Source organism: Artemia sp. Qi Xiang Cuo, chromosome 19 (assembly GCF_049724085.1).
Source record: "Artemia sp. Qi Xiang Cuo chromosome 19, ASM4972408v1, whole genome shotgun sequence".
In the NCBI taxonomy this organism is placed as follows: domain Eukaryota; kingdom Metazoa; phylum Arthropoda; class Branchiopoda; order Anostraca; family Artemiidae; genus Artemia; species Artemia sp. Qi Xiang Cuo.
Genome location: NC_142812.1, coordinates 25,766,329 through 25,792,757, shown reverse-complemented (window position 1 = coordinate 25,792,757; position 26,429 = coordinate 25,766,329). Strand labels below are relative to the sequence as shown.

Genomic DNA, 26,429 nt, shown 5'->3' with positions numbered 1-26,429 from the left:
TTCTCAGTGATTGACGACAACAGACTAATCCGCTAAGGCAGAAACAAGTGGGAGGAGCTTTTTGTTCGCACCGAGACCGGAGACCAGAAATTATCTGCGATAAGCTTACTGTCTATAAACTGTGGTAGAGAAAAAGAAAAAAAGACAGCAAAATTTCCCTCTTTCCTGAATTTTAAGTAGCACATATCTCCCCCTACATTTTTTTGAACTGACGCCACTGTTTGAGTTTTAATAAACAAAGCTTCTTGCCAAAAAACAGCAAATTCTGGAATATGACAGGATCAATCAAAATAGCATCCTTATCACAGAGAGAAAGGAATACAATTTCTAGCTGGGCATAAAATATTCCATAGTATCTATTGAATTACCTCTACCGATTTACTTAGGCTTGTAACAAAAATTAAGTACCTTCATTAAAAGCTTTGTATATCTTCATCTCATTAGGTACATTCATAAAAAGTTTAGCAGATATCTTTAAGGTAGAACGTTCTTCTTCGTTAATTTTTATGGCCTTTGGAATCAGATGAACCTACAAAAAAATTAAACGAAATTGAAAAAAATGAGGATCGCTCGTTACCACGACAGCTCTTGGTAACTTTGGTAGTCAATTTCATTGATGTAAATCTTTAAAAAAAACCTGAAAACTAGCGGGGCCGGGGGGGGGGCCGAGGGGACCCTTAGCCCCATATAATTTTTCTGGCGCCCCCTATTTATTTGATTTTCCACTTTTCACTCTTTTTTTTAAATAAATTTGTCAGTTTGGTCAATTATTGGCCCCCTTGCCAAACTGGGCCTCCCAAGGTTTTTTTTATTGGTGCCCTTGTCATATTGTCCTTTTCATCCAAGATTTTACTCTAGATACGCCCCTGATCCTGGAGGGGGCAAACCCACTTTCCAATGAACAGCCTAAAGAAAATTGAACTAGGAAAACTACAACAAAAGGTAGAATTAAACCTAATTGAAAGGTCGACAGCGTGTAATGTATGGATAACATGGTATACAACACAAAAACGAGATAGTCATAATCAAAATATAACCATAAAAATGGTTTATGTTTGTAACGGTTGGAGAGAAAAAACAAAATCTGGGGTAAAATTGAGTCTATTGGTAGACAAAGAGGATTGAAGGGGGGAACTAACCCCATTACAATTTACTCTATGGTTAACTTATTTTAGAGTAAATGACTCTATTTATTATGACTCTATAGTATTAGCCCACTGTTTTATGAATTCCCAGTGCGCTAGGACGGTATTACTACCGTCTGAAAAGTTCTGCAAATAGTTTCACTATAAGTGATTCAACTAGCATGAACTTCAGTTAGACACAGCATTTAAGCAACAGCTTATGTAAGCAGTAGCTTACATAAGATGCCAAACTTAAAAAGAACAGAAATTACAATATACAATGACCTCAAACGTAATAAGAACGGAAATCCCCCCCCCCCCCAAAAAAAAAATGTTATAAACAGAAACATACACAAACCCCGCCGCCCTGAAGCCCCTCAATTTGCGCTTTACTGACAACTAAATATACTACTTAGATAGTAAGTGCCGTTCGGCCAATTGATTTTTCATATATTTGAAAGGAATGGATTTAAAAGCAAGAAAATATTAACAAAATAAGACTTCAGCAATAAGCTGCAAATATAGAGATATCGACAGAGGTTTGATCAGTATTTATTTTATTTTTATAACAAAAAGAAAAAAACTGTTGAGCATATGTTTTTATTGGGGATTAACACTACAGCTTTCACAGAAGTTTTTCCCTCGCGATCGGCGGTCTGTAGCTCTGAAGTGGAAAGAGATGCAAACTCGAAATTTTGTCCCGGGTATGAGAATCGTGAAACCAGGAAGAAAAGTTTCAGTGAATTTTGTAATATTTCCAGCAAGCTTCCAAAAAAAGCTTTTCTTCTTCATGTTGTATATGATGTCAAAACAAAACTATCCTAGCTAGGACAGAGAATTTTTCCGAATAATTTAATGAAACACTCCAGCAGAAAGTTAAATTATCTCTCTAAGAGGCAGAGGACAAAAATCCAAATCTGTTAAAAATCTCCTGGAAATAATTAAGAAAAAGTAAATCGCGGATCCCAAAGTCCGGTTCTTGAATTGTTTTCAGGCTTTTGGTTTGATGCATCTTGTATTTTTTTCGAGTAGTACTAGAAAATGTACGCAAGATGACATGAACTTTCTTGCATAAGAAATTACCTCGTTCACTGAGCAACAATTTCCAAATTTGTCATGACGCATGAAATTTCTCAGATATCCTAGATAGATAATTTTAATGTCTAGACAAAGTAATTTTTTTTTCGGACGCAGGTAACTAGACCTTGATCTTATTTAAACTTGAGCTAACATTGATTTCCAGAAATAAAATTGTTTCTGTGACTTTTTCGATTTTGAAATCTTAATTCTGCGAATTCCCCATATTGTTTTTAAGTTAAGGACTTTAGCTTCGAAAATTAACTTTGAAGAAATCAAATAACTTTGGATACTGATGGAAATTAAATAAAAAAAACAATTTTTATCAACTGAAAGTAAGGAGCAACATTAAAACTCGAAACAAACAGAAATTATTCCACATACTAAGGGATTGATCCCTTCCAAAATGTGCTAAACGAGTGGCATTCTCGAGCCAAATCAGGAAGGGTTTAACATAAAACATGAAAGGCAAAGGTAACTAAGGGATTGAAATCAGACGTCACTGTCAGATCATGCAGAACTTGAATATTCTGAGATCTAGCGAGCTGATAGTTCGACCGTTCAGATACAAATGATGAAGTAAATATAAGGGACCTGGGAAAAATACAGTGAAGAATATAAATCTTTTCATCATCCAGTAACAGCTTAAATACTGAATGGCTCGTGTCCCGGATTAGATTTATGGTTTTGTTATAAGCATTAGAAAGCGGTTTAGGAAAAGAAGGAAAAGTAGACATATAACTGAGCAACAAAAAACATACGATTGAAATAAATTGTGAAAGAGGATTATCATAATTGGCCAGGGAAAAATAGGTTTTAGCTTTCTTTGAATACCAAGACTTCTGTCTACCTTCATTTTTAATCAAATCAATATGGCAGAGAGAACACTGCAGTAGATATTTTAAGCTCCTATCTACAAAAAAGTGGAATTTTGTTTCTTTTCCCAGAAGAAAGATCACGGATGCAAGTTCATTTATTGTTTTACCCCCAGGCTGATTCCATTAGAGCAATGGTTCTAGAAGATCTGGAAAGGGATCATTCAAACAGAAATTAAAAGTTCTAATGCCCTTTTTAAGTGACCAAGATGGCGTTTTCTGCCATTTTGTGGCATCAAACTACGATCATACCCCACAGAGGACTAAGTTACAATTGATTGAAAATGATGAGACAGCCAATCGATTTAAAGGCATAAAAATTCTATATTGAGCTTCCCAATTGCAGAGGAGATAATCCCGCATGATGGCGCATTCCTTCGTAAAAAGTCACGTAGTCTATACATAATAAATGATTAATATAGATATTAATCTTAATCCTTATCATTTTTCATGAAATTGTATTTATTGATGTATAACTACAAATCAGCAATTACGAAGGAGGGGTAGAAGGTTGTTTTGTAGGCAGGGAGAGGGGGAGAAGCCTAAAAGAGGAATAAGAAGAATTGGAACAAGAAGCTTTTGGAAGCATTAATAAGAAGCTTTGGAAGCATTTTGGGAAGCACGCTCCTCGTATACGGAACAATTTTGTTTGTTGTAAGCTTTAATGTTGCTCCTTACTTTCAGTTGAAAAAAAACTTTCTTTTATTTAATTCCAACAAAAAATGAACAGAAATCACTATGAACGAATAATACTACTATTGAACTAACAACTTACTGCCAAGCTGCCTGAACCTAACACAGCTACACACGCTCCTCCTCAGCCCCAATCTACTCGAAGCTTCACTCTTTACCCCCTCCTATGAATTTCTAATTACCTATAAATCCTTCCCTATAGCCTCTTCTGAGCCCATTCAGGGACGACCTTCTTTTCGTTTCACAAGATATTAAACTAGAAGAAAGTAAAACTAGAGAGCTAGAAAAACTAAGAACTAGAAGATATTAAAATGAATAATCAAGGCAAACTTAAAAAGACAAGCCCCTTCAAGACCGTAAGTTTCATTTGTCATTCAAAGAAAACGACATGTATTTGAAACAATAAGTTCTTTTTATAAAAAAAATCCAAATACGAGTACTAATTAAATTTTTATGGAAGAAACAACAATTTCCTTAGAATAAACATACTTGTGACTTTCAGTTCAGCTTTACTATTTCTAATTCTTTGGCATCTATTTTTCTTTTTCCGTCCATATTAATCAAAATATAGAAAATTGATGTCTGAATCACTGAAATTCCGTAGCTTTGATTTAGCTGGTTTTTGGATCAAGAAAGAACTTGGCTTTTTTTGCACCGAGTCAGTCCGCGGCTTGAACTTGGACTAGAACTTGTTTTCACTCTGAAGAAGAACATAGCGTGTCTTGCAAACAGGCCATTGCGTGGCTAATTTTGAAGATTGGATGTATTGTACTTTTTTTGTCAGTTAAAGGGGTTTGCAGTTTTTTGGGTTTCTATTTCTATCTTCTATCTTTCTATTTCTATCTTTGAAGACGGGGGTCTTATCCCCGCTATCAACATGATGACAGCTCAACAGTTCTCGGCTCTGGCATTCATGCTCATATTCTACTAGATGCTTACAAACACAGAGACACTCAATATTTCGTGCCCCACTGATCTTCTAGTTCGAGAAGGAGTTGTATCTGACATCTCGCTGTTATCTATTTAAGTAGTCTAATGCTGTGCCTAACTTAAGGTCATGTTAGTTGAATCACTTATAGTAAAACTATTTGCAGACCTTTTTGAAGATTGGATTTATTGTATTTTAATAAAATACACTCATAGTTTTTTTTGTCAGCTAAAGGGGTTTCCAGTTTTTTGGGTTGATTTTTATTTCCCCTGAATTGCAATTTCTTGCATGTTTATGTTTTTTCAATATTCCAGATTACTTTTCTTCTTTTTTTTAATATTGTTACTTTTTTACGTTATCTTATGGGTCATCATTTCATCCTTACGACGGGCACTTAAGTAGAGCTACTATACTGCATAGGTGCAAAGAGGTAAAGGAAGCAATAGTTTGGCAATGCTTCAACACAGTACCAAATCTCGACGAGCCAACAGCTATAGTACATACTTACTATTTTATACCATCATCGTACTACAGCATAGAAACATGACTATAGACACTCAATATGTGGTGACACAGGTCAATTACCAGTATAGCCTACATAACGTTTTTAATGCATAAAAACTCCAAATAACGCAGAAATGAAAAAAAAAACTTACATAGTGTTCAGCTTTTGGCCCATCTAATTCTTGCTTGGACTGAAGTGTAAGCTTCAAGAACTCTTCTAGCTGGAAATTAACATGACATATTTAAGTATTTTTAAATCCCCAAAAGGTGACCTAAAATATAATTAGATATTTCACAGAACGGCAGCTTTTTTTTTATTTCTCTCGAAGTCATCCAATATCTATATGCTTCTCATACAGCAACTTAGATTGTTTAATTTTCTTGAAACTCCACAATTTACGTCTTTGTTCATTGCTGGCATAAACCTGACATTTATAATTTTCTTAAAACCTGAAGTCAACTTATATTTGAAGCATATACATATTACTCATCTCACCATCAAAATTCCTTCTCGTAGAATAGATTAGATTAACCAACTAAGTTGAAATCTCACCTAAAATTACTACAATTTTAGATAGAAAAAGCTGAATATATTTAGCTTGTAAGAGTCCATTATAATATCATCTCAACTTTATTTTGGGTTTGAATTAGACATTGATTTATATAAAAAAAATAGATTTTTAGCTTAATTGTCAACCTTAACAGCTATTGGATATTAAAACTTACAAGGGAATATTAGTCCAGAAGTCACCTACCAAGCTGCCATGCAACTTGAATTAACTTACATGTTGAGTTTTTCCTTGGGAATCAATTTAACCTGTAATTTTCTAGTAGTTTCTGATATCGCTGTTTCACCTTCTACACCCCCATCTTTCAAAATACTTAGCATCACCCCCTCTTGAACTTCTCAAATCACTTTCCACCATTTCCTGCTGTACTAGCATAACGTAAAACTAACAATTGCGGTTCCATCTGCAATCAAACCAGAGACCTAACATATGTAAAGAAGATGTGATACCACATAATGTTACATGACTATTTTCTTCAATATTCCAGAAATTTCTGTGCTGATTTAGTGATTTTTGTTTTTTGGCAATAAAAAAAAAAATCATTAGAAATGGTGATAAATCACTAGGGGTGGCAACCCTGTGATAGACTATGTAAGCATGTTACATATAGATCATTCACATGCGAGAATGTTCTAATTTGTTAGATTTGTCAAAATATGCAAATTTGATGGAAATTATAGAAAGAATTGTGAAATTGCTGACATTTTGGGATGAAGGGATGATAAGGTGAGAGGGCTAGTAGTAAGGCCATAGGGAATATGAAGTAAACATTGAATTACAGATGAATATGCGTGCAGTTTAACCGGTACATTGGCTTACCAGGGTCAGTCACCTATTACTACGAACGGTACATGCCTTACCAGACGGGTTTCTGAGGTAACAGCCATTTTTTGGGGTCAATCAGAGAGAGCGGTGGTTACTCCAAATACAGTAACTTGATTAGTAGTTTTTTTTTAAACTTGCCAACGTATAATGTACTCAAGCATCTTTTGAGAGTTTGATTACATGCCTTACCAGACGGGTTTCTGTTTTTTGGGGTCAATCAGAGAGAGAGAGCGGTGGTTACTCCATATACAGTAACTTGATTAGTAGTTTTTTTTTAAACTTGGCAACGTATAATGTACTCATGCATGTTTTGAGAGTTTGATCCTTGAAAAAATACCAGTTTAAAAAAAAAAATAAACACGTATCCATGATCTTTCTTCTGGCAAAAAAAAAATACAAATTCCAATCAAAACTGGTCAAACGTGTTAATAACCTATAAGTTATAGGTATCTGATAACTCGTTCAGTATCGCATGTATTATTAGCGCTATCAATGGTATTTCATTTGCGTAAAGCTATCTTGATTTGCCAAAACTTTTATCATTCGCATAAAACTAACTAAATTTGCAAAATAGGTATTCCACTTGTGTAACTCTGCTCTGAATGTCCTAAATGAGGATATAAATAATATTGAATGACATTGTGACCTGACCTAGCTTTACCTCTCCGATGTGGTCTGTATAATACACAAGTAACGTTTGAAAAGTATTGTCAATTTAAAATAGGATCTAACATTCCCTTCGTTCCCCCATTTCTGAGGGGGAGGGGAAGGTAGGAGAGGGGGAGAGGGAGTCCGGTTTGGAGATTTCTGAAAACAAGTACCATTCATTGCAATCGTAGCTCTTTATCGGTTCGTTTTATATACTTCAGCTTGTCTATTCATTTGTGTTAAATAAAAATCTGGAATCTGGAAAATGAAAAAATAAGTATTTAAACAAAATGTACGATGCTGATAATTAAAGAATAGTAGGCTACACTCAGAATTGTTTGCACGAGGGTTCAGTAGCACGAGAGTTCAGTAGCACGGGGGTTCAGTTGTACAGGGTTTCGGTTATACAGGGGTTCAGTTACATGGAGGGTTCAGTTGCACGAGGGTTCAGTTAAAGGGGGTATAGTTACACAGAGGTTTAGTTAAATTGGATCGAGTTGCACGAGGGTTCAGTAGCACGAGGGTTCAGTAGCACGGTGGTTCAGTTGTACAGGGGTTCAGTTAAAGAGGTCTCACTTGCACGAGGGTTCAGATGCATGGGGGTTCACTTGCTTGGGGTTCAGTTACACGGGGATTCAGTTACAATGGAACCCACACAAAAACAATGGGGCACACACAAAAGCCAAATTAGCCCAGTGGCCTATGAGAAATCATGGGTTGCATGGAGGGTTGAGTTGCACGAGGGTTCAGGTAAAGGGGGTATAGTTACACAGGGGTTTAGTTAAATTGGGTTGAGTTGCACGAGAGTTCAGAAGCACGAGAGTTCAGTAGCATGGGGGTTCAGTTGCACAGGGTTTCGGTTATACAGGGGTTCAGTTACATGGAGGGTACAGTTACACAGGGGTTGAGTTAAATGGGGCTTGAGTTCCAGGAGGGTTCAGTAGCACGAGGGTTCAGTAGCATGGGGATTCAGTTCTACAGGGTTTCGGTTATACAGGGGTTCAGTTACATGGAGGGTTCAGTTACACGAGGGGGATTTGCGAATTGGAGGAGATGGGGTGATAGTGTACTGTATAATACACAAGCGATGTTTTGGAGAGTATTGTCAATTTAAAATAGTTTAGAAATAAAAAAAAAATTAACAAGAAATGGCTGAAAAGTGTTTTGAGGGAGATGGGATTGCATGGAGGGTTGAGTTGCACGAGGGTTCAGTTAAAGGGGGTATAGTTACACGGGGGTTTAGTTAAATTGGGCTTTGTCGTGGTTTAGCTTGTCACAGTTACATTCTCTTGATCTTTCAAAGTTCACTTTGATTTTATTTCATTGATTCTTTTTGTTTGCATGTCCGGGTTGGTGTTTGCAACTCCAAGTTGAGTTTTCAAACCTACGGTTGTTAGATTTTCGTGAGTGTTTGTTTCCAAGGGTTTATTATTTGAGAAGTTAACTTTAGTATTTCGTATTTGATGTGCCTGAAATCATGAATTAGAATATTTAATTGGCTGTTTGGGTTGTCAGACCTAGTTTTTTTTTAGATTTTCGTGGATGATAGGTTCCTGGGATTTATTATTTGAGAAGTTAACTTTAGTATTTCATAGTTTGACTTGCTTGAAATCATGAATTAGAATATTTAATTGGCTGTTTGGGGATTTTCAGACCTAGGTTTTTTAGATTTTCGTGTGTGTTTGACTCCTGAGGTTTATTATTTGAGAAGTTAACTTTAGCATTTTGTGGTTTTACGTTCCTGAAATCATGAATTAGAATAGGTAATTTAGCTGTTTGGGTTTTCAGACCTAGTTTTGTTTTAGATTTTTGTGGACGTTAGGTTCCTGGGATTTATTATTTGAGAAGTTAACTTTAGTATTTCGTATTTGACGTGCCTGAAATCATGAATTAGAATATTTAATTGGCTGTTTGGGGATTTTCAGACCTAGGGTTTTTAGGTTTTCGTGTGTTCTTGATTTTTCGAAGTTCATTTTGAATTTCTGTCGTGAAATGCAAGAGTTGGAATATTTCAGTAGTTTTTTGTTGTGCTTTACCTTGTCACAGTTACATTCTGTTGATTTTCATAGTTCATTTTTTATTGAAATGCAAGAGTTGGAATATTTCAGTAGTGTTTTGTTTTGCTTTACCTTATCACAGTTACATTCTCTTAATTTTTCAAAGTTCATTTTGAATTTCTTTCGTGAAATGCAAGAATTGGAATATTTCAGTAGTTTAGATTTTCGTGGGCGTTAGCTTCCTGGGACTTATCATTTGAGAAGTTAACTTTAGTATTTCGTATTTGACGTGCCTGAAATTATGAATTAGAATATTTAATTGGTTGTTTGGGGATTTTCAGACCTAGGTTTTTTAGGTTTTCGTGTGTGTTCTTGATTTTTAGAAGTTCATTTTGAATTTCTGGCGAATAATGCAAGAGTTGGAATATTTCAGTAGTGTTTTGTTGTGCTTTACCTTGTCACAGTTACATTCTATTTATTTTCATAGTTCATTTTGAATTTTTTTCATTGAAATGCAAGAATTGGAATATTTCAGTAGTATTTTTTTGTGCTTTACCTTATCATAGTTACATTCTCTTAATTTTTCAAATTTCATTTTGAATTTCTTTCGTGAAATGCAAGAACTGGAATATTTCAGTAGTGTCTTGTCGTGGTTTACCTTGTCACAGCTAAATTCTCATGATTTTTCAAAGTTCATCTTGAATTTCTTTCGTGAAATGCAAGAGTTGGAGTATTTCATTAGTGACTTGTTGTGCTTTAACTTGTCACAGTTACATTATCTTGATTTTTCGAAGTTCATTTTGAACTTCTGTCGTAAAATGCAAGAGATGGAATATTTGAGTAGTGTCTTGTTGTGCTTTACCTTGTCACAGTTACATTCTCTTGATTTTTCGACATTTTGAATTTCTGTCGTAAAATGCAAGAGTTGGAATATTTCAGTAGTGACTTGTTGTGCTTTACCTTGTCACAGTTACATTCTCTTGATTTTTCGAAGTTCATTTTGAATTTCTGTCGTAAAATGCAAGAGTTGGAATATTTCAGTAGTGCTTTATTGTGCATTACCTTGTCACAGTTACATTCTCTTAATTTTTCAAAGTTCATTTTGAATTTCTTTCGCGAAATGCAAGAATTAGAATATTTCAGTAGTGTCTTGTCGTGGTTTACCTTGTCACAGCTACATTCTCATGATTTTTCAAAGTTCATTTTGGATTTCTTTCGTTGAAATGCAAGAGTTGGAATATTTCAGTAGAGACTTGTTGTGTTTTACCTTGTCACAGTTACATTCTCTTGATTTTTCGAATTTCATTTTGAATTTCTGTCGTGAAATGCAAGAGTTGAAATATTTCAGTAGTGTTTTGTTGTGCTTTACCTTGTCACAGTTACATTCTGTTGATTTTCATAGTTCATTTTGAATTTCTTTCATTGAAATGCAAGAGTTGGAACATTTCAGTAGTGTTTTGTTGTGCTTTACCTTGTCACAGTTACATTCTCTTAATTTTTCTAAGTTCATTTTGAATTTCTTTCGTGAAATGCAAGAATTGGAATATTTCAGTAGTGTCATGTTGTGGTTTACCTTGTCACTGCTACATTCTCATGATTTTTCAAAGTTCATTTGGAATTTTTGTCGTGAAATGCAAGAGTTGGAATATTTCAATAGTGACTTGTTGTGGTTTTACTTGTCACAGCTACACTCTCATGATTTTTCTAAGTTCATCTTGAATTTCTGTCGTGAAATGCAAGAGTTAGAATATTTCAGTAGTGACTCGTTGTGCTTTACCTTCTCACAGTTACATTCTCTTGTTTTTTCGAAGTTCATTTTGAATATTTGTCGTGAAATGCAAGAGTTGGAATATTTCAGTAGTGTTTTGTTGTGATTTACCTTGTCAAAGTTACATTCTGTTCACTTTCAAAGTTAATTTTGAATTTCTTTCATGGAAATTCAAGAGTTGGAATATTTCAGTAGTGTTTTGTTGTGCTTTACCTTGTCACAGTTACATTATCTAAATTTTACAAATTAATTTTTGAATTTATGACTTGAAATGAAATAATTTGAATATTTAAGTAGTGTCTTTTCGTGATTTACCTTGTCACAGCTACATTCTCATGATTTTTCAAAGTTCATCTTGAATTTCTGTCGTGAAATGCAAGAGTAAAGAATAAAGACGGGTTAAGCTTAAAGATATTTATTGCTTAAACGTATTAACAGATTTTTTTTAGAAAAAACAACACAACAACAAATGTTTACATAAAAATAGTACTTAGAGTTCACTCTTAAACATCCACAAACGATGGTCACACGATATAGAATAGTTTTTACCATGTCTTATGGATTTATCACAATCAGGTATGTCCTTAGGTATCCACTGTGCGAAGAACCTAACCTCGTCTTCAGGACGGTGATAACCCCCTTCAAATTTAGGACACTTAAACTCTTCTAGATTGAAAAGTAGAATCCTAGGACTACACTTTTGAATTAAAACTTTATCGGTAGGAACATTGCCCTTTACGTAGAGTGCTTCAACCTCAAAAAATCTGCAAATTTCACTGACTTCCTTCTGAACATTTCTCAGTTCCTGACCAGCATTATTAAGTGGTATAATCACTCTATCGTAGAATCCCAGTATGTTTATATGACGTAATGTAGTACTCCACAGGCTTTTATCATACTCAAACATGTTATAGTTCACTATCCAATGATAACAGTCAATTTCTTAGAGTTCTATAGACAATAATAAAAATGCACATTCAAATATAACACCGCAAGATTATTTTTTCAAACTGATGAATTCTGTGTCATACAGTCCAATCATCTTGGAAGTTATTAATGTAGTTGTTAAGTAGAAAAATACTTCATCAAACTTTTATACCTTCGCTCAAGGTTGAGTGGAGTTATGGCTAGGGGGAATGAGTCCTAAAACCATTTGATTTCATTGTGGGGAGTAGTCATAAAACCCGTGGAAGTCATTGCGAGGAGGAGTCATTGAACTCCTCTTGAATATGCAGTACAGATACTTCATTCAAGAAACGTGATTAAATACGTTTTGAAACTACATGCTATTTGCTTGCCTTTCCTTAGTACCTTTCCAAACGAGCAGGGATTCCCCACTGGTTCCTAAACATTGCAAAAAAGTGAGCAGTACGAAAACTCCACGTTTTCAACCAGACTGGTTTTTTAGGGACCGATCAGAGACAGCGGAGGTTGTGCTCAATATACAATAACTTGATTGGTGATTGGTTACATACCGCGACGGCGCATACATAGTGAGAGAGACATACAAAGTCGACATAGCTTTACTTCATTTTTTAAGGTTAATTTAGACGAGGTTACGTGCGCGCACGTAACCTCGTGAACAGTGAACTATAACATGTTTGAGTATGATAAAAGCTTGTGGAGTACTACATTACGTCATATAAAGAGAATGGGATTCTACGATAGAGTGATTACGATAGGTGTGTAACTTAATAATGCTGGTCAGGAACTGAGAAATGTTCAGGAGGAAGTCAGTGAAATTTGCAGCTTTTTCGGGGTTGAAGCACTCTACGTAAAGGGCAATGTACCTACAGATACAGTTTTAATTCAGAAGTGTGATCCTAGGATTCCACTTTTCAATCTAGAAGAGTTTAAGTGTCCTAAATTTGAAGGGGGTTATCACCGTCCTGAAGACGAGGTTAGGTCCTTCGCACAGTGGATACCTAAGAACATACCTGATCGTGATAAATCCATAAGACATGGTAAAAACTATTATATATAATGAGACCATCGTTTATGGATTTTTAAGAGTGAACTCTAAGTACTAATTTTTATGTAAACATTTTTTGTTGTGTTTTTTTTTTCTAAAAAAAAAAATATCTTAATACGTTTAATCAATAAATATCTTTAAGCTTAACCCGTCTTTATTCTTTACTCTTGCATTTCACGACAGAAATTCAAGATGAACTTTGAAAAATCATGAGAATGTAGCTGTGACAAGTTAAATCACGACAAGACACTACTGAAATATTCCAATTCTTTCATTTCACGAAAGATATTCAAAATGAACTTTGAAAAATTAGGAGAATGTAACTGTAACAAGGTAAAGCACAACAAAACACTACTGAAATATTCCAACTCTTGAATTTCCATGAAAGAAATTCAAAATGAACTTTAAAAGTGAACAGAATGTAACTCTGACAAGGTAAATCACAACAAAACACTACTGAAATATTCCAAATCTTGCATTTCACGACAAATATTCAAAATGAACTTCGAAAAAACAAGAGAATGTAACTGTGACAAGGTAAAGCACGACAAGTCACTACTGAAATATTCCAACTCTTGCATTTCACGACAGAAATTCAAAATTAACTTTGAAAAATTAAGAGAATGTATCTGTGACAAGGTAAAGCACAACAAAACACTACTCAAATATTCCAACTCTTGCATTTCAATGAAAGAAATTCAAAATGAACTATGAAAATCAACAGAATGTAACCGTGAAAAGGTAATGCACAACAAAGCACTACTGAAATATTCCAACTCTTGCATTTTACGACAGAAATACAAAATGAACTTCGAAAAATCAAGAGAATTTAACTGTGACAAGGTAAAACACAAAAAGTCACTACTGAAATATTCCAACTCTTGCATTTCACGACAGAAATTCAAAATGTCGAAAAATCAAGAGAATGTAACTGTGACAAGGTAAAGCACAACAAGTCACTACTGAAATATTCCAACTCTTGCATTTTACGACAGAAATTTAAAATGAACTTCGAAAAATCAAGAGAATGTAACTGTGACAAGGTAAAGCACAACAAGTCACTACTGAAATATTCCAACTCTTGCATTTCGCGACAGAAATTCAAAATGAACTTTGAAAAATCATGAAAATGTAGCTGTGACAAGGTAAACCACGACACGACACTACTGAAATATTCTAATTCTTGCATTTCACGAAAGAAATTCAAAATGAACTTTGAAAAATTAAGAGAATGTAACTGCGACAAGGTAAAGCACAACAAAACACTACTTAAATATTCCAACTCTTGCATTACACGACAGAAATTCAAACTGAACTTCGAAAAATCAAGAACACACGCGAAAACCTAAAAAACCTAGGTTTAAAAATCCCTAAACAGCCAATTAAATATTCTAATTCATGATTTCCGGCACATCAAATACGAAATACTAAAATTAACTTCTCAAATAATAAGTCCCAGGAACTTAACGTCCACGAAATTCTAAACTACTGAAATATTCGAATTCTTGCATTTCACGAAAGAAATTCAAAATGAACTTTGAAAAATTAAGAGAATGTAACTGTGATAAGGTAAAGCACAACAAAACACTATTGAAATATTCCAACTCTTGCATTTCAATGAAAGAAATTCAAAATGAACTATGAAAATCAACAGAATGTAACTGTGACAAGGTAAAGCACAACAAAACACTACTGAAATATTCCAACTCTTGCATTTCACGACAGAAATTCAAAATGAACTTCGAAAAATCAAGAACACACACGAAAACCTAAAAAACCTAGGTCTGAAAATCCCCAAACAGCCAATTAAATATTCTAATTCATGATTTCCGGCACATCAAATATGAAACACTAAAGTTAACTTCTCAAATAATAAGTCCCAGGAACCTAATGCCCACGAAAACCTAAAAAAAAAACTAGGTCTGAAAACCCAAACAGCTAAATTAACTATTCTAATTCATGATTTCAGGCACGTAAAACCACAAAATACTAAAGTTAACTTCTCAAATAATAAACCCCTGGAGTCAAACACACACGGAAACCTAAAGAAACCTAGGTCTAAAAACCCCTAAACAGCCAATTAAATATTCTAATTCATGATTTCAGGCCAGTCAAACTATGAAATACTAAAGTTAACTTCTCAAATAATAAATCCCAGGAACCTAACATCCACGAAAATCTAAAAAAACTAGGTCTGAACACCCAAGCGGCTAATTAACTATTCTAATTCATGATTTCAGGCACGTCAAATCACGAAATACTAAAGTTAACTTCTCAAATAATAAACCCCTGGAAGCAAACGCCCACGAAAATCTAAAAAACGTAGGTCTGAAAACTCAACTTGGACTTGCAAACACCAACCCGGACATGCAAACAAAAAGAATCAATGAAATAAAAGCAAAGTGAACTTTGAAAGATCAAGAGAATGTAACTGTGACAAGCTAAACCACGACAAAGCCCAATTTAACTAAACCCCCGTGTTACTATACCCCCTTTAACTGAACCCTCATGCAACTCAACCCTCCATGCAATCCCATCTCCCTCAAAACACTTTTCAGCCATTTCTTGTTAAATTTTTTTTTATTTCTAAACTATTTCAAATTGACAATACTCTCCAAAACATTACCTGTGTAGTATATAGCACACTATCAGTCCATCTCCTCCAATTCGCCAATCCCCCCTCATACAACTGAGCCATCCATGAAACAGAACCCCTGTATAACCGAAACCCTGTACAACTGAATCCCCATGCTACTGAACCCTCGTGGAACTCAAGCCCAATTTAACTCAACCCCTGTGTAACTATACCCTCCATGTAACTGAACCCCTGTATAACCGAAACCCTGTACAACTGAACCCCCGTGCTACTGAACTCTCGTGCTACTGAACCCTCTTGCAGCTCGACCCAATTTAACTAAACCCCTGTGTAACTATACCCCCTTTAACTGAACCCTCGTGCAACTCAACCCTCCATGCAACCCATGATTTCTCATAGGCCACTGGCCTAATTTGGCTTTTGTGTGTGCCCCATTGTTTTTGTGTGGGTTCCATTGTAACTGAACCCCCGTGTAACTGAACCCCCGTGCATCTGAACCCTCGTGCAACTGAGCCCTCTTTAACTGAACCCCTTTATAACCGAAACCCTGTACAACTGAACCACCGTGCTACTGAACCCTCGTGCAACTCGATCCAATGTAACACATCCTCTGTTTAACTATACCCCCTTTAACTGAACCCTCGTGCAACTGAACCCTCGATGTAACTGAACCCCTGTATAACCGAAACCCTGTACAACTGAAGCCCCGTGCTACTGAACTCTCGTGCTACTGAACCCTCTTGCAAACAATTCTGAGTGTAGCCTATTATTCTTTAATTAGCAGCATCGTACATTTTGTTTAAATACTTATTTTTTCATTTTCCAGATTCAAGATTTTTACTTAACACAAATGAATAGATAAGCTTAAGTATTTAAAACCAGCCAACATAGAGCTAGGATTGCAATGAATAGTATTTGTTTTCAGAAATCTCCAAAATGGACTCCCCCTCTCCCACAACTACTCACCCAAGCCCCGCCGACAAGGGGGACCGAAGGGGACGGAAGATCCTATTTTAAATTTAGAATACATTTCAAACGTTACTTGTGTATTATACAGACCATATCGGAGAGGTAAAGCTAGGTCAAGTCACAATGTCATTCTATATTATTTATATCATCATTAAGGACATTCAGAGCAGAGTTACGCAAATGAAATACCTTCTTGCAAATTGAGTTAGTTTTATGCGAATGATAAAATTTTTGGCAAATCGAGATAGCTTTACGCAAATGAAATACCATTGATACCGCTAATAATACATGCGATACTGAACGAGTTATCAGATACCTATAACTTACAGGTTATTAACAAGTTTAACCAGTATTGATTGGAATTTGTATTTTTTTTTGCCAGAAGAAAGATCATGGATACGTGTTTTTTTTATTTTTTTAAACTGGTATTTTTTCAAGGATCAAACTCTCAAAACATGCATGAGTACATTATACGTTGCCAAGTTTAAAAAAAAACCTACTAATCAAGTTACTGTATATGGAGTAACCACCGCTCTCTCTCTGATTGACCCCAAAAAACAGAAACCCGTCTGGTAAGGCATGTAATCAAACTCTCAAAAGATGCTTGCGTACATTATACGTTGGCAAGTTAAAAAAAAAACAACCTACTAATCAAGTTACTGTATATGGAGTAACCACCGCTCTCTCTCTGATTGACCCCAAAAAACAGAAACTCGTCTGGTAAGGCATGTAATCAAACTCTCAAAACATGCTTGAGTACATTATACGTTGGCAAGTTTTTAAAAAAAAACCTACTAATCAAGTTACTGTATATGGAGTAACCACCGCTCTCTCTGATTGACCCCAAAAAATGGATGTTACCTAAGAAACCCGTCTGGTAAGACATGTACCGTTCGTAGTAATAGGTGACTGATCCTGGTAAGTCAATGTACCGGTTAAACTGCACGCATATTCATCTGTAATTCAATGTGTACTTCATATTCCCTATGGCCTTACTACTAGGGCTCTATCCCATCTCTATTTAAATACCTGAAAGGTAGCATCAGACTACCATTGTTAATTATGGCAAAGAATAAAGACATTTTTACCACCATCCCGAAAATTGCAATGTCACAGCTATTTCTCCTATGGAAAAAGTATTTAAACACAAAAGTGAAAGATATAACTGAAAGCTGAAAAAATTTACTTACCAAGAAATTTTATTACAATTTTTCAACTTGCCAGAAAGATCTAAAATAAAATCAAAGGCAGCACTATAGAGCTGGCTATAGTAAAAGCCGTAGGGCTTCAATGTTTAATATTTTTTTTCAGAGGCACTTCACATGGAAGGGGTGGTCGCATAAACTTGGGAGGGGGCTCATTTGATTGAAAATCGGAAGTTCTAGTGACTTTTTCAGTAGAGAAGGGGGTACCAGCCCGGACCCGCACCACTGCTGCCATCTACAATTTAGTCTAACGCCGACGGGACATAATTTATTCAAGGATTATGGATCGAGTCTAATGGGGTCAAGGTCTTTTGATTCGTTGTTGTTCGTCTAGGTGTAATGACTCCAGGGGGAAGTTTGCACCGGCACATTAACAGGGGAGAGATGTATTGATCTAGGACTCGATGGGGAAGTGGATTTCGGAAAAAATGGATTGCGTAATCGACTAGGACAAGAGGGGGAAGTGGATTTCAGAGAACTTGATTTACATAAATGAAGGGGAGATTATTTTCGAGAAATTGATTACATAAAAGAAGGGGACAGAATTTCTGAGAAATTGATTTGCATAATCGAGGGGAATTATTGATCTACGAAAGGGGAATTAGAAATGACATCACTTGTTTCCTAGGAATTATACGGGATTCTAAAGAAATAGAAATTCTGTTTTTAAATATGGCTTCTCTGATCTTACGTGACAGAGATAAATTAATATTCTATTTTTAAATATGGTTCTCTGATCCTTAGGTTAGAGAGATAAATTAATATTCTATCGAAACCATAATAATTTAGCTAGGATTATTTTTGATATGAAGAGAATAACACGGGAAATGGTTTCCTGGGAATTTCAAATACGACAGCGCAGGGATGACAAAACAAAAGGAACAAGCAGAAATTAAGTTTAGGGGATTATTTTGGCGAAACCGTTTTGAGACATTTTAGAAGATGATTTTAGAAGATGATTTAGGGTGAAACTCTGTGGTCGTTATAAAACACAAGTTCCATTTGAACAGTGTTGTTAGGTCCCTACCCCAACCCCAAAGGCCCCGCCAGCACCCCACGGTGCCCCCAAAAGGCCCCGATACCCCCACAGGGCCCCCGGCGCCCCCAAACGCCCCCTCCATTTTTTAATACTTATTTATGTGCACTTGAAACATAAAAGGGCCCCGACATTTCAAAAGGTTTTATTATATCTTTTCAGAACAAGTTCTTTTCTTAATATCCCTCCTAAACCCATTTTACAATTTGAAGTACTCACCCTTTTCACCACAACTTTACCTTACGACTTTTTAATACCCCAACGCCAAGCAATACTTTTCAAAAGGCTTTTTTATATTATTTCAGAACAAGTTCTTTACGTAATGTCCCTCCTAAACTAAATTTACAACTTGAAGTACTCATCCTTTTCACCCACAACTTTACTTTATGGCTTTTTGGATATCCCATCACCAAGCAATACTTTCAAAAGGCTTTTTTATATCTTTTAAGAACAAAAATCAAATATTATTAATAAAATCACATGTATTTTAAATGTGTGTATCAAAGTAATATCAATCTTCTTGAATACCACCAAATGATATTTTTGGTGGTATTAAAAATAATATTTGATGAAAAATATTTGATGATTGATGAAATATAATATTTTTCATCAGTGATAACACTTTTTCTGTTCGAACTAGCAAGTTTTCTACCGAAGATACCAAAGTTTTTTTTAGAAGTAACATTTTTTTTACTGTGATAACAACTTTTCTGTCAGATGGAGCAAGTTCTGCTTAACATTAACAAACATTCTAATCAAAGTAACAAATTTCTTCCTTCATTCTAACCTACTTTTACCGAACAGACACAAATTTCTCTTCGAAATAATATTTTTCATCAATGATAACACTTTTTCGGTTTGAACTAGCAAGTTTCCAACCAAAGATACCAAATTTTTTCTTAGAAGTAACATTTTTTTTTATTGTGATAACAACTTTTCTGTCCGAAGTAGCAAGTTCTGCTTAACACTAACAAATCTTCTCATCAAAGTAACGGCATTATACCTCAAAAATAACATATTTTTACTGAACAGATACACATCTTTCTTAGAAATAATATTTTTTATCAGCGATAACACTGTTTCCGTTTTAATCACCAAGTTTTCTTGCAAAGATACCAAATTTTTTCTTGTAAGTAACATTTTTTTTTATTGAGATAAAAAATTTTTTGTCAGAAATAGCAAGTTTTTCTTAACAACAACAAACCTCCTCACCAAAGAGACGACGTCTTACCTAAATACTAACATACTTTTACAGAACACACGAAAATTTTCCTTAAAAATATTAATTTTCGTCACTGAAAGAACTATTTATGTTCGAACTAGCAAGTTTTCTACCAAAGATATCAAATTTTTTCTTAGAAGTAACATTTTTTTGACTGTGATAACAACTTTTCTGTCAGAAGTTGCAAGTTTTGCTTAACACTAACAAACACTCTCATCAAAGTAACGACATTTTACCTAAAAACTAACATACTTTTACTGAACACACAAAAATTTCTCTTAGAAATAATATTTTTCATCAGTGATAACACTTTTTCTGTTCGAACTGGCAAGTTTTCTGTCAAAGATACCAAATTTTGTCTTAGAAGTTACAATTATTTAATTGTGATAACAACTTTTCTGCCAGAAGTAGCAAGTTCTGCTTAACACTAACAAACATTCTCATCAAAGTAACGACATTTTACCTAAAAGCTAACTTACTTTTACTGAACACAGAGAAATTTATCTTAGATATAATATTTTTTATCAGTCATAACACCTTTTCTGTTCAAACTAGCAAGTTTTCTACCAAAGATGCCAATTTTTTTCTTAGAATTAATAATGTATTGATTTTGATAACAACTTTTCTGTCAGAAGTAGCAAGTTTTGCTTAACACTAACAAACCTTCTCATCAATGTAACAACATTTTACCTTAAAACTAACATAGTTTTACTGAACACACACAAATTTCTCTTAGAAATAATATTTTTCATCAGTGATAACACTTTTTCTGTTCGAACTAGCAAGTTTTCTACCAAAGATACCAAATTTTCAACTTCAGTTCAGATTTTTCTCAAAGAGATGAAAAAATTTAAAATAATGTTCCAAATTTTTCATAGAAGATAGAAAAGTTCAAGTTTACTTCTGAATTTTACCAAAGAACACAATTCAATTCTAATTTCTCCAGAGAAAATAAAAATCTTCCACTCCAATTTTAAGTTCAACAAGACATAAAGAAATTTAAAGTTCTGTTTTAAATTGTTCCGTAGTAGATAGAAAAAGCTATACCATAGTTGTGAATATTTACTATGAAGATAAAAAGTTCTACTTCAATTTTAAATTTTCTCAATGAAGTGAAGAAAAGTTCAACTGCGATTCTGAATTTTCTCAATGGAAAGAAATAAGTTATGGATCAATTCTATTTTTCAAAAATAATATAAAAATTTTCCACTTCAATTCAGATCTTTCTCAAAGAGATGAAAAAATTATAAAATACTGTTCCAAATTTTTCATAGAAGATAGAAAAGTTCAAGTTCTCTTCTGAATTTTACCAAAGAACACACTTCAATTCTAATTTCTCCAGAGAAAATAAAAAGCTTCCACTTCGGTTCTTATTTCCCCAAAGACACAAAAATTAAAGTTCCATTCTAAATTTTACCGAAGAAGATAGAAAAAGTTATACCTTAGATGCTAATACTTACCTTGAAGATAAAAAGTTCCACTTTAATTCTAAATTTTCTCAATGAAAAGGAAATAAGTTATTGATCAATTCTATTTTTCCAAATAATATAAAAATTTTCCACTTCAGTTCAGATTTTTCTCAGAGATGAAAAAATTTAAAATAATATTCCAAATTTTTCATAGAAGATAGAAAAGTTCAAGTTCTCTTCTGAATTTTACAATAGAACATAATTCAATTCTAATTTCTCCAGAGAAAATAAAAAACTTACACTTCATTTTTACGTTCACCAAGACATAAAGAAATTTAAAGTTCTATTCTAAATTTTTTCCTAGTAGATAGAAAAAACTATACCATAGTTGTGAATATTTTCTCGGAAGATAAAAAGTTCTAATTCAATTTCAAACATTCTCAACGAAGTGAAGAAAAGTTCAAGTTCTATTCTGAATTTTACAATGAAAAAAAAATAAGTTATTGATCAATTCTATTTTCCCAAAATAATATAAAAATTTTCCACTTCAATTCAGATTTTTCTCAAAAAGATGAAAAACTTTAAATAATGTTCCAAATTTTTCATAGAAGATAGAAAAGTTCAAGTTCTCTTCTTAATTTTACCAAAGAACACAATTTAATTCTAATTTCTCCAGAGAAAGTAAAAAGCTTACACTTCAGTTTTAAGTTCACCAAGACATAAAGAAATTTAAAGTTTTACTCTAAAATATTCCGTAGTAGATAGAAAAAGCTATACCATAGTTGTTAATATTTTCCCGGAAGATAAAAAGTTCCACTTTAATTCTAAATTTTCTCAATGAAAAAAAAAATAATTTATTGTTCAATTCTATTTTTCCAAATAATATAAAAATTTTCCACTTCAGTTCAGATTTTTCCTAAAGAGATGTAAAAATTTTAAATAATGTTCCAAATTTTTCATAGAAGAAAAAGTTCAAGTTGTCTTCTGAATTTTACCTAAAAACACACTTCAAGTCTAATTTCACCATAGACAATAATAATCTTCCTCTCCAGTTTTAAGTTAACCAAGACATAAAAAAAATTAAAGTTTCATTCTAAATTTCTCCAAAGAAGATTGGAAAAGTTATACCATACAAGTTAATACTTACCTTTAAGATAAAAAGTTCTTCTTTAATTCTAAATTTACTCATTAAGAAGAAATAAGTTACTGTTCAATTCTAGATTTACAAATAATATAGAACTTTTCCACTTCAGTTCAGATTTTTCTCTAAGAGATGAAAAAATTTTAAATAATGTTCCAAATTTTTCATAGAAGATAGAAAAGTTCAAGTTCTCTTCTGAATTTTACCAAAGAACACATTTCGATTCTAATTTTTCCAGAGAAATGGAAAATCTTCGACTTCAGTTTTAAGTTCACCAAGATATAAAGAAATTTAAAGTTCTATTCTAAATTTTTCGATGGTAGATAGAAAAAGTAATACCATAGTTGTGAATATTTTCCCAGAAGATAAAAAGTTCTACTTCAATTTTAAATTTTCTCAACGAAGTGAAGAAAAGTTTAACGTCTATTCTGAATCTTTTCAATGAATAAGAAATAAGTTATTGATCAATTCTATTTTTCCAAAATAATATAAAAATTTTCCACTTCAGTTCAGATTTTTCTCAAAGAGATGAAACAATTTAAAATAATGTACCAAATTTTTCATAGAAGATAGAAAAGTTCAAGTTCTCTTCTGAATTTTACCAAAGAAAACAATTCAATGCTAATTTCTCCAGAGAAAATAAAAATCTTCCACTTCAGTTTTTAATTTCACAAAGACACAAAGAAATTTAAAGTTCCATTCTAAATTTTCTAAACGAAGTGAAGAAAAGTTCCAGTTCTCTTCTGAATATTCTCAATGAAAAAGAAATAAGTTATTGATCAATTCTATTTTTGCAAAATAATATAAAAATTTTCCACTTCAATTCAGATCTTTCTCAAAGAGATGAAAAAATTTTTCATAGAAGATAGAAAAGTTCAAGTTCTCTTCTGAATTTTACCAAAGAACACAATTCAATTCTAATTTCTCCAGAGAAAATAAAAATCTTCCACTTCAGTTTTTAATTTCACAGACACAAAGAAATTTAAAGTTCTATTCTAAATTTTTCCGTAGTAGATAGAATAAGCTCTACCATAGTTGTGAATATTTGCTATGAAGATAAAAAAGTTCAACTTCAATTCTAAATTTTCTCTACGAAGTGAAAAAAAGTTCAACATCTCTTCTGAATTTTCTCAATGAAAAGAAATAAGTTATTGATCAATTCTATTTTTCCAGGGAATATACAAATTTTGCCACTTCAGTTCAGATCTTTCTCAAAGAGATGAAAAATTAAAAGTTCAGTTCCAAATTTTTTCATAGAAAATAGAAAAGTTCCACTTCGATTCAGAATTTTACCAAAGAACACACTTCAATACTAAATCACCAGAAAAAATAAAAAGCTTCCACTTCAGTTTTTATTTCCCCAAAGACCTAAAAAATTAAAGTTATATTCTAAATTTTCCCGTAGAAGATAGAAAAGGTTATGCCTTAGATGTGAATACTTACCATGAAGATAAAAATTTCCACTTTAATTTTGAATTTTCTCAATGAAGTGAAGAAAAGTTCAAGTTCTCTTCTAATTTTTCCAAGAAAATAAAAAGGTTCCACTTCAGTTCTGTTTTTTCTCAAAGCGATGAAAAATTTATAGTTCTGTTCTAAATTTTTCTGTGGATACTTTGATTCTGAATTTTTCCTCCAAGAAGAGAAAAGTTACTGCTTTAATTCTATATTTTCTCAAAGAAGTGAAGAAAAGTTCAAGTTCTCTTCTGAATTTTTTCCCAGAGAAGAGAAAAGGTTCCATTTTAATTATGAGTTTTCACAAGGATGTGAAGAAAAGTTCAAGTTCTCTTCTGAATTTTCTCAAAGAAAAGAAAAAAGTTAGTCCAATTCTAATTTTTACCAAAGAAAATAAAAAATCTCCGAGTGGAAGGATTTTGCACGGGGATTGATTTTACATGTGTGGGGGGGGGGGGGGGGGTTCCAGGGATGAAAGTTTCAGGGGCAATTTTACCGATTTTTTTTCCGGACACGTAAGTTAACTTTTAAATTAAATTTTAGCTCCTTTGTCTTAGGGATTTACTCCTCAAATTTCTAAATTAGTATATGAGTGGGTCGTTCTATTATTAAAGACAATATTTCAAGCTCGTTCATCTAACCTCCAAAACCATAGGTTAGGTTTGGTATAAATAAATATTAATAAATAAATAGAAACATTTCTCCGTGTTTAAGTTAGTTTAGGTTAGCTTATTATGAGCGCTCATGATAAGCTAACCTAACCTAAACTAACTTAACTTAAACATGGAGAAATGTTTCTATTTATTTATGAATATTTATTTATACCAAACCTAACCTATGGTTTTGGAGGTTAGATTCGGAAGAGAACTTGAACTTTTCTTCACTTCTTTGAGAAAATATAGAATTAAAGCAGAAACTTTTCTCTTCTTGGAGGAAAAACTCAAAATCAAAGTATCTACAGAAAAATTTAGAGCAGAACTTTAAATTTTTCATCTCTTTGAGAAAAACCAGAATTGAAGTGGAACCTTTTTATTTTCTTGGAAAAATTAGAAGAGAACTTGAACTTTTATTCACTTCATTGAGAAAATTTAGAATTAAAGTGGAACTTTTTATCTTCATGGTAAGTATTCACATCTAAGGTATAACTTTTTCTATCTTCTACGGGAAAATTTAGAATGGAACTTTAATTTTTTATGTCTTTGGGGAAATAAGAACTGAAAAGGAAGCTTTTTATTTCCTCTGGTGAAATTAGAATTGAAGTGTGTTCTTTGGTAAAATTCAGAATCGAAGTGGAATTTTTCTATCTTCTATGAAAAAATTTGGAACAGTATTTTAAACTTTTAATCTCTCTGAGAAAGATCTGAACTGAAGTGGAAATTTTTTATTTTCCCTGAAAAAATAGAATTGATCAATAACTTATTTCTTTTCATTGAGAAAATTTAGAAGAGAAGTTGAACTTTTTTTCCCTTCGTAGAGAAAATTTAGAATTGAAGTAGAACTTTTAATCTTCATAGCAAACATTCACAACTATAGTATAGACTTTTTTATCTTCTATAGAAAAATTTAGAATAGAACTTTAAATTTCTTTGTGTCTTGGTGAAATTAAATACTGAAGTGGAAGATTTTTATTTTCTCTGGACAAATTAGAATTGTGTTCTTTGGTAAAATTCAGAAGAGAACTTGAACTTTTCTATCTTCTATGAAAAATTTGGAACATAATTTTAAATTTTTTCATCTCTTTGAGAAAAATCTGAACTGAAGTGGAAAATTTTTAAATTATTTTGCAAAATTAGAATTGATCAATAACTTATTTCTTTTTCATTGAGAAAATTCAGAAGAGAACTTTAAAATTGAAGTAGAACTTTTTATCTTCATAGCAAATATTCACAACTATGGTATAGCCTTTTTCTATCTACTACGGAAAAATTTAGAATAGAACTTTAATTTTCTTTATGTCTTGGTGAACTTAAAATTGAAGTGGAAGATTTTTATTTTCTCTGGAGAAATTAGAATTTAATTGTGTCCTTTGGTAAAATTCAGAAGAGAACTTGAACTTTTCTATCTTCTATGAAAAATTTGGAACGTTATTTTAAATTTTTTCATCTCTGAGAAATATCTGAACTGAAGTGGAAAATTTTTATATTTTTTGAAAAACAGAATTGATCAATAGCTTATTTTTTTTTCATTGAGAAAATTCAGAATAGAACTTGAACTTTTCTTCACTTCGATTAGAAAATTTAGAATGGAACTTTAAATTTCTTTGTATCTTTGTGAAATTAAAAGCTGACGCGGAAGATTTTTATTTTCTCTGGAGAAATTAGAATTGAATTGTGTTCATTGGTAAAATTCAGAAGAGAACTTGAACTTTTCTATCTTCTATGAAAAATTTAGAACATTATTTTAAATTTTTTCATCTCTT

The 26,429-nt window shown here is 33.0% G+C and overlaps 1 protein-coding gene across 3 annotated transcripts in view; it reads right to left on the bottom strand.

The window, feature by feature from the left end:
• The window catches only part of Gclm (Glutamate-cysteine ligase modifier subunit), an 80,847-nt gene that overhangs the window by 20,626 nt on the left and 33,792 nt on the right, over positions 1 to 26,429 (bottom strand). For all 3 annotated transcript variants that reach the window (XM_089105256.1, XM_089105257.1, XM_089105259.1), the window contains exons 3-4: positions 5,354 to 5,422; positions 409 to 529 (exon numbers count right to left, since the gene is read on the bottom strand). In XM_089105256.1, the coding sequence (XP_088961382.1) occupies positions 409 to 529; positions 5,354 to 5,422 (190 nt within the window). The remainder of the gene's footprint in view (positions 1 to 408; positions 530 to 5,353; positions 5,423 to 26,429) is intronic.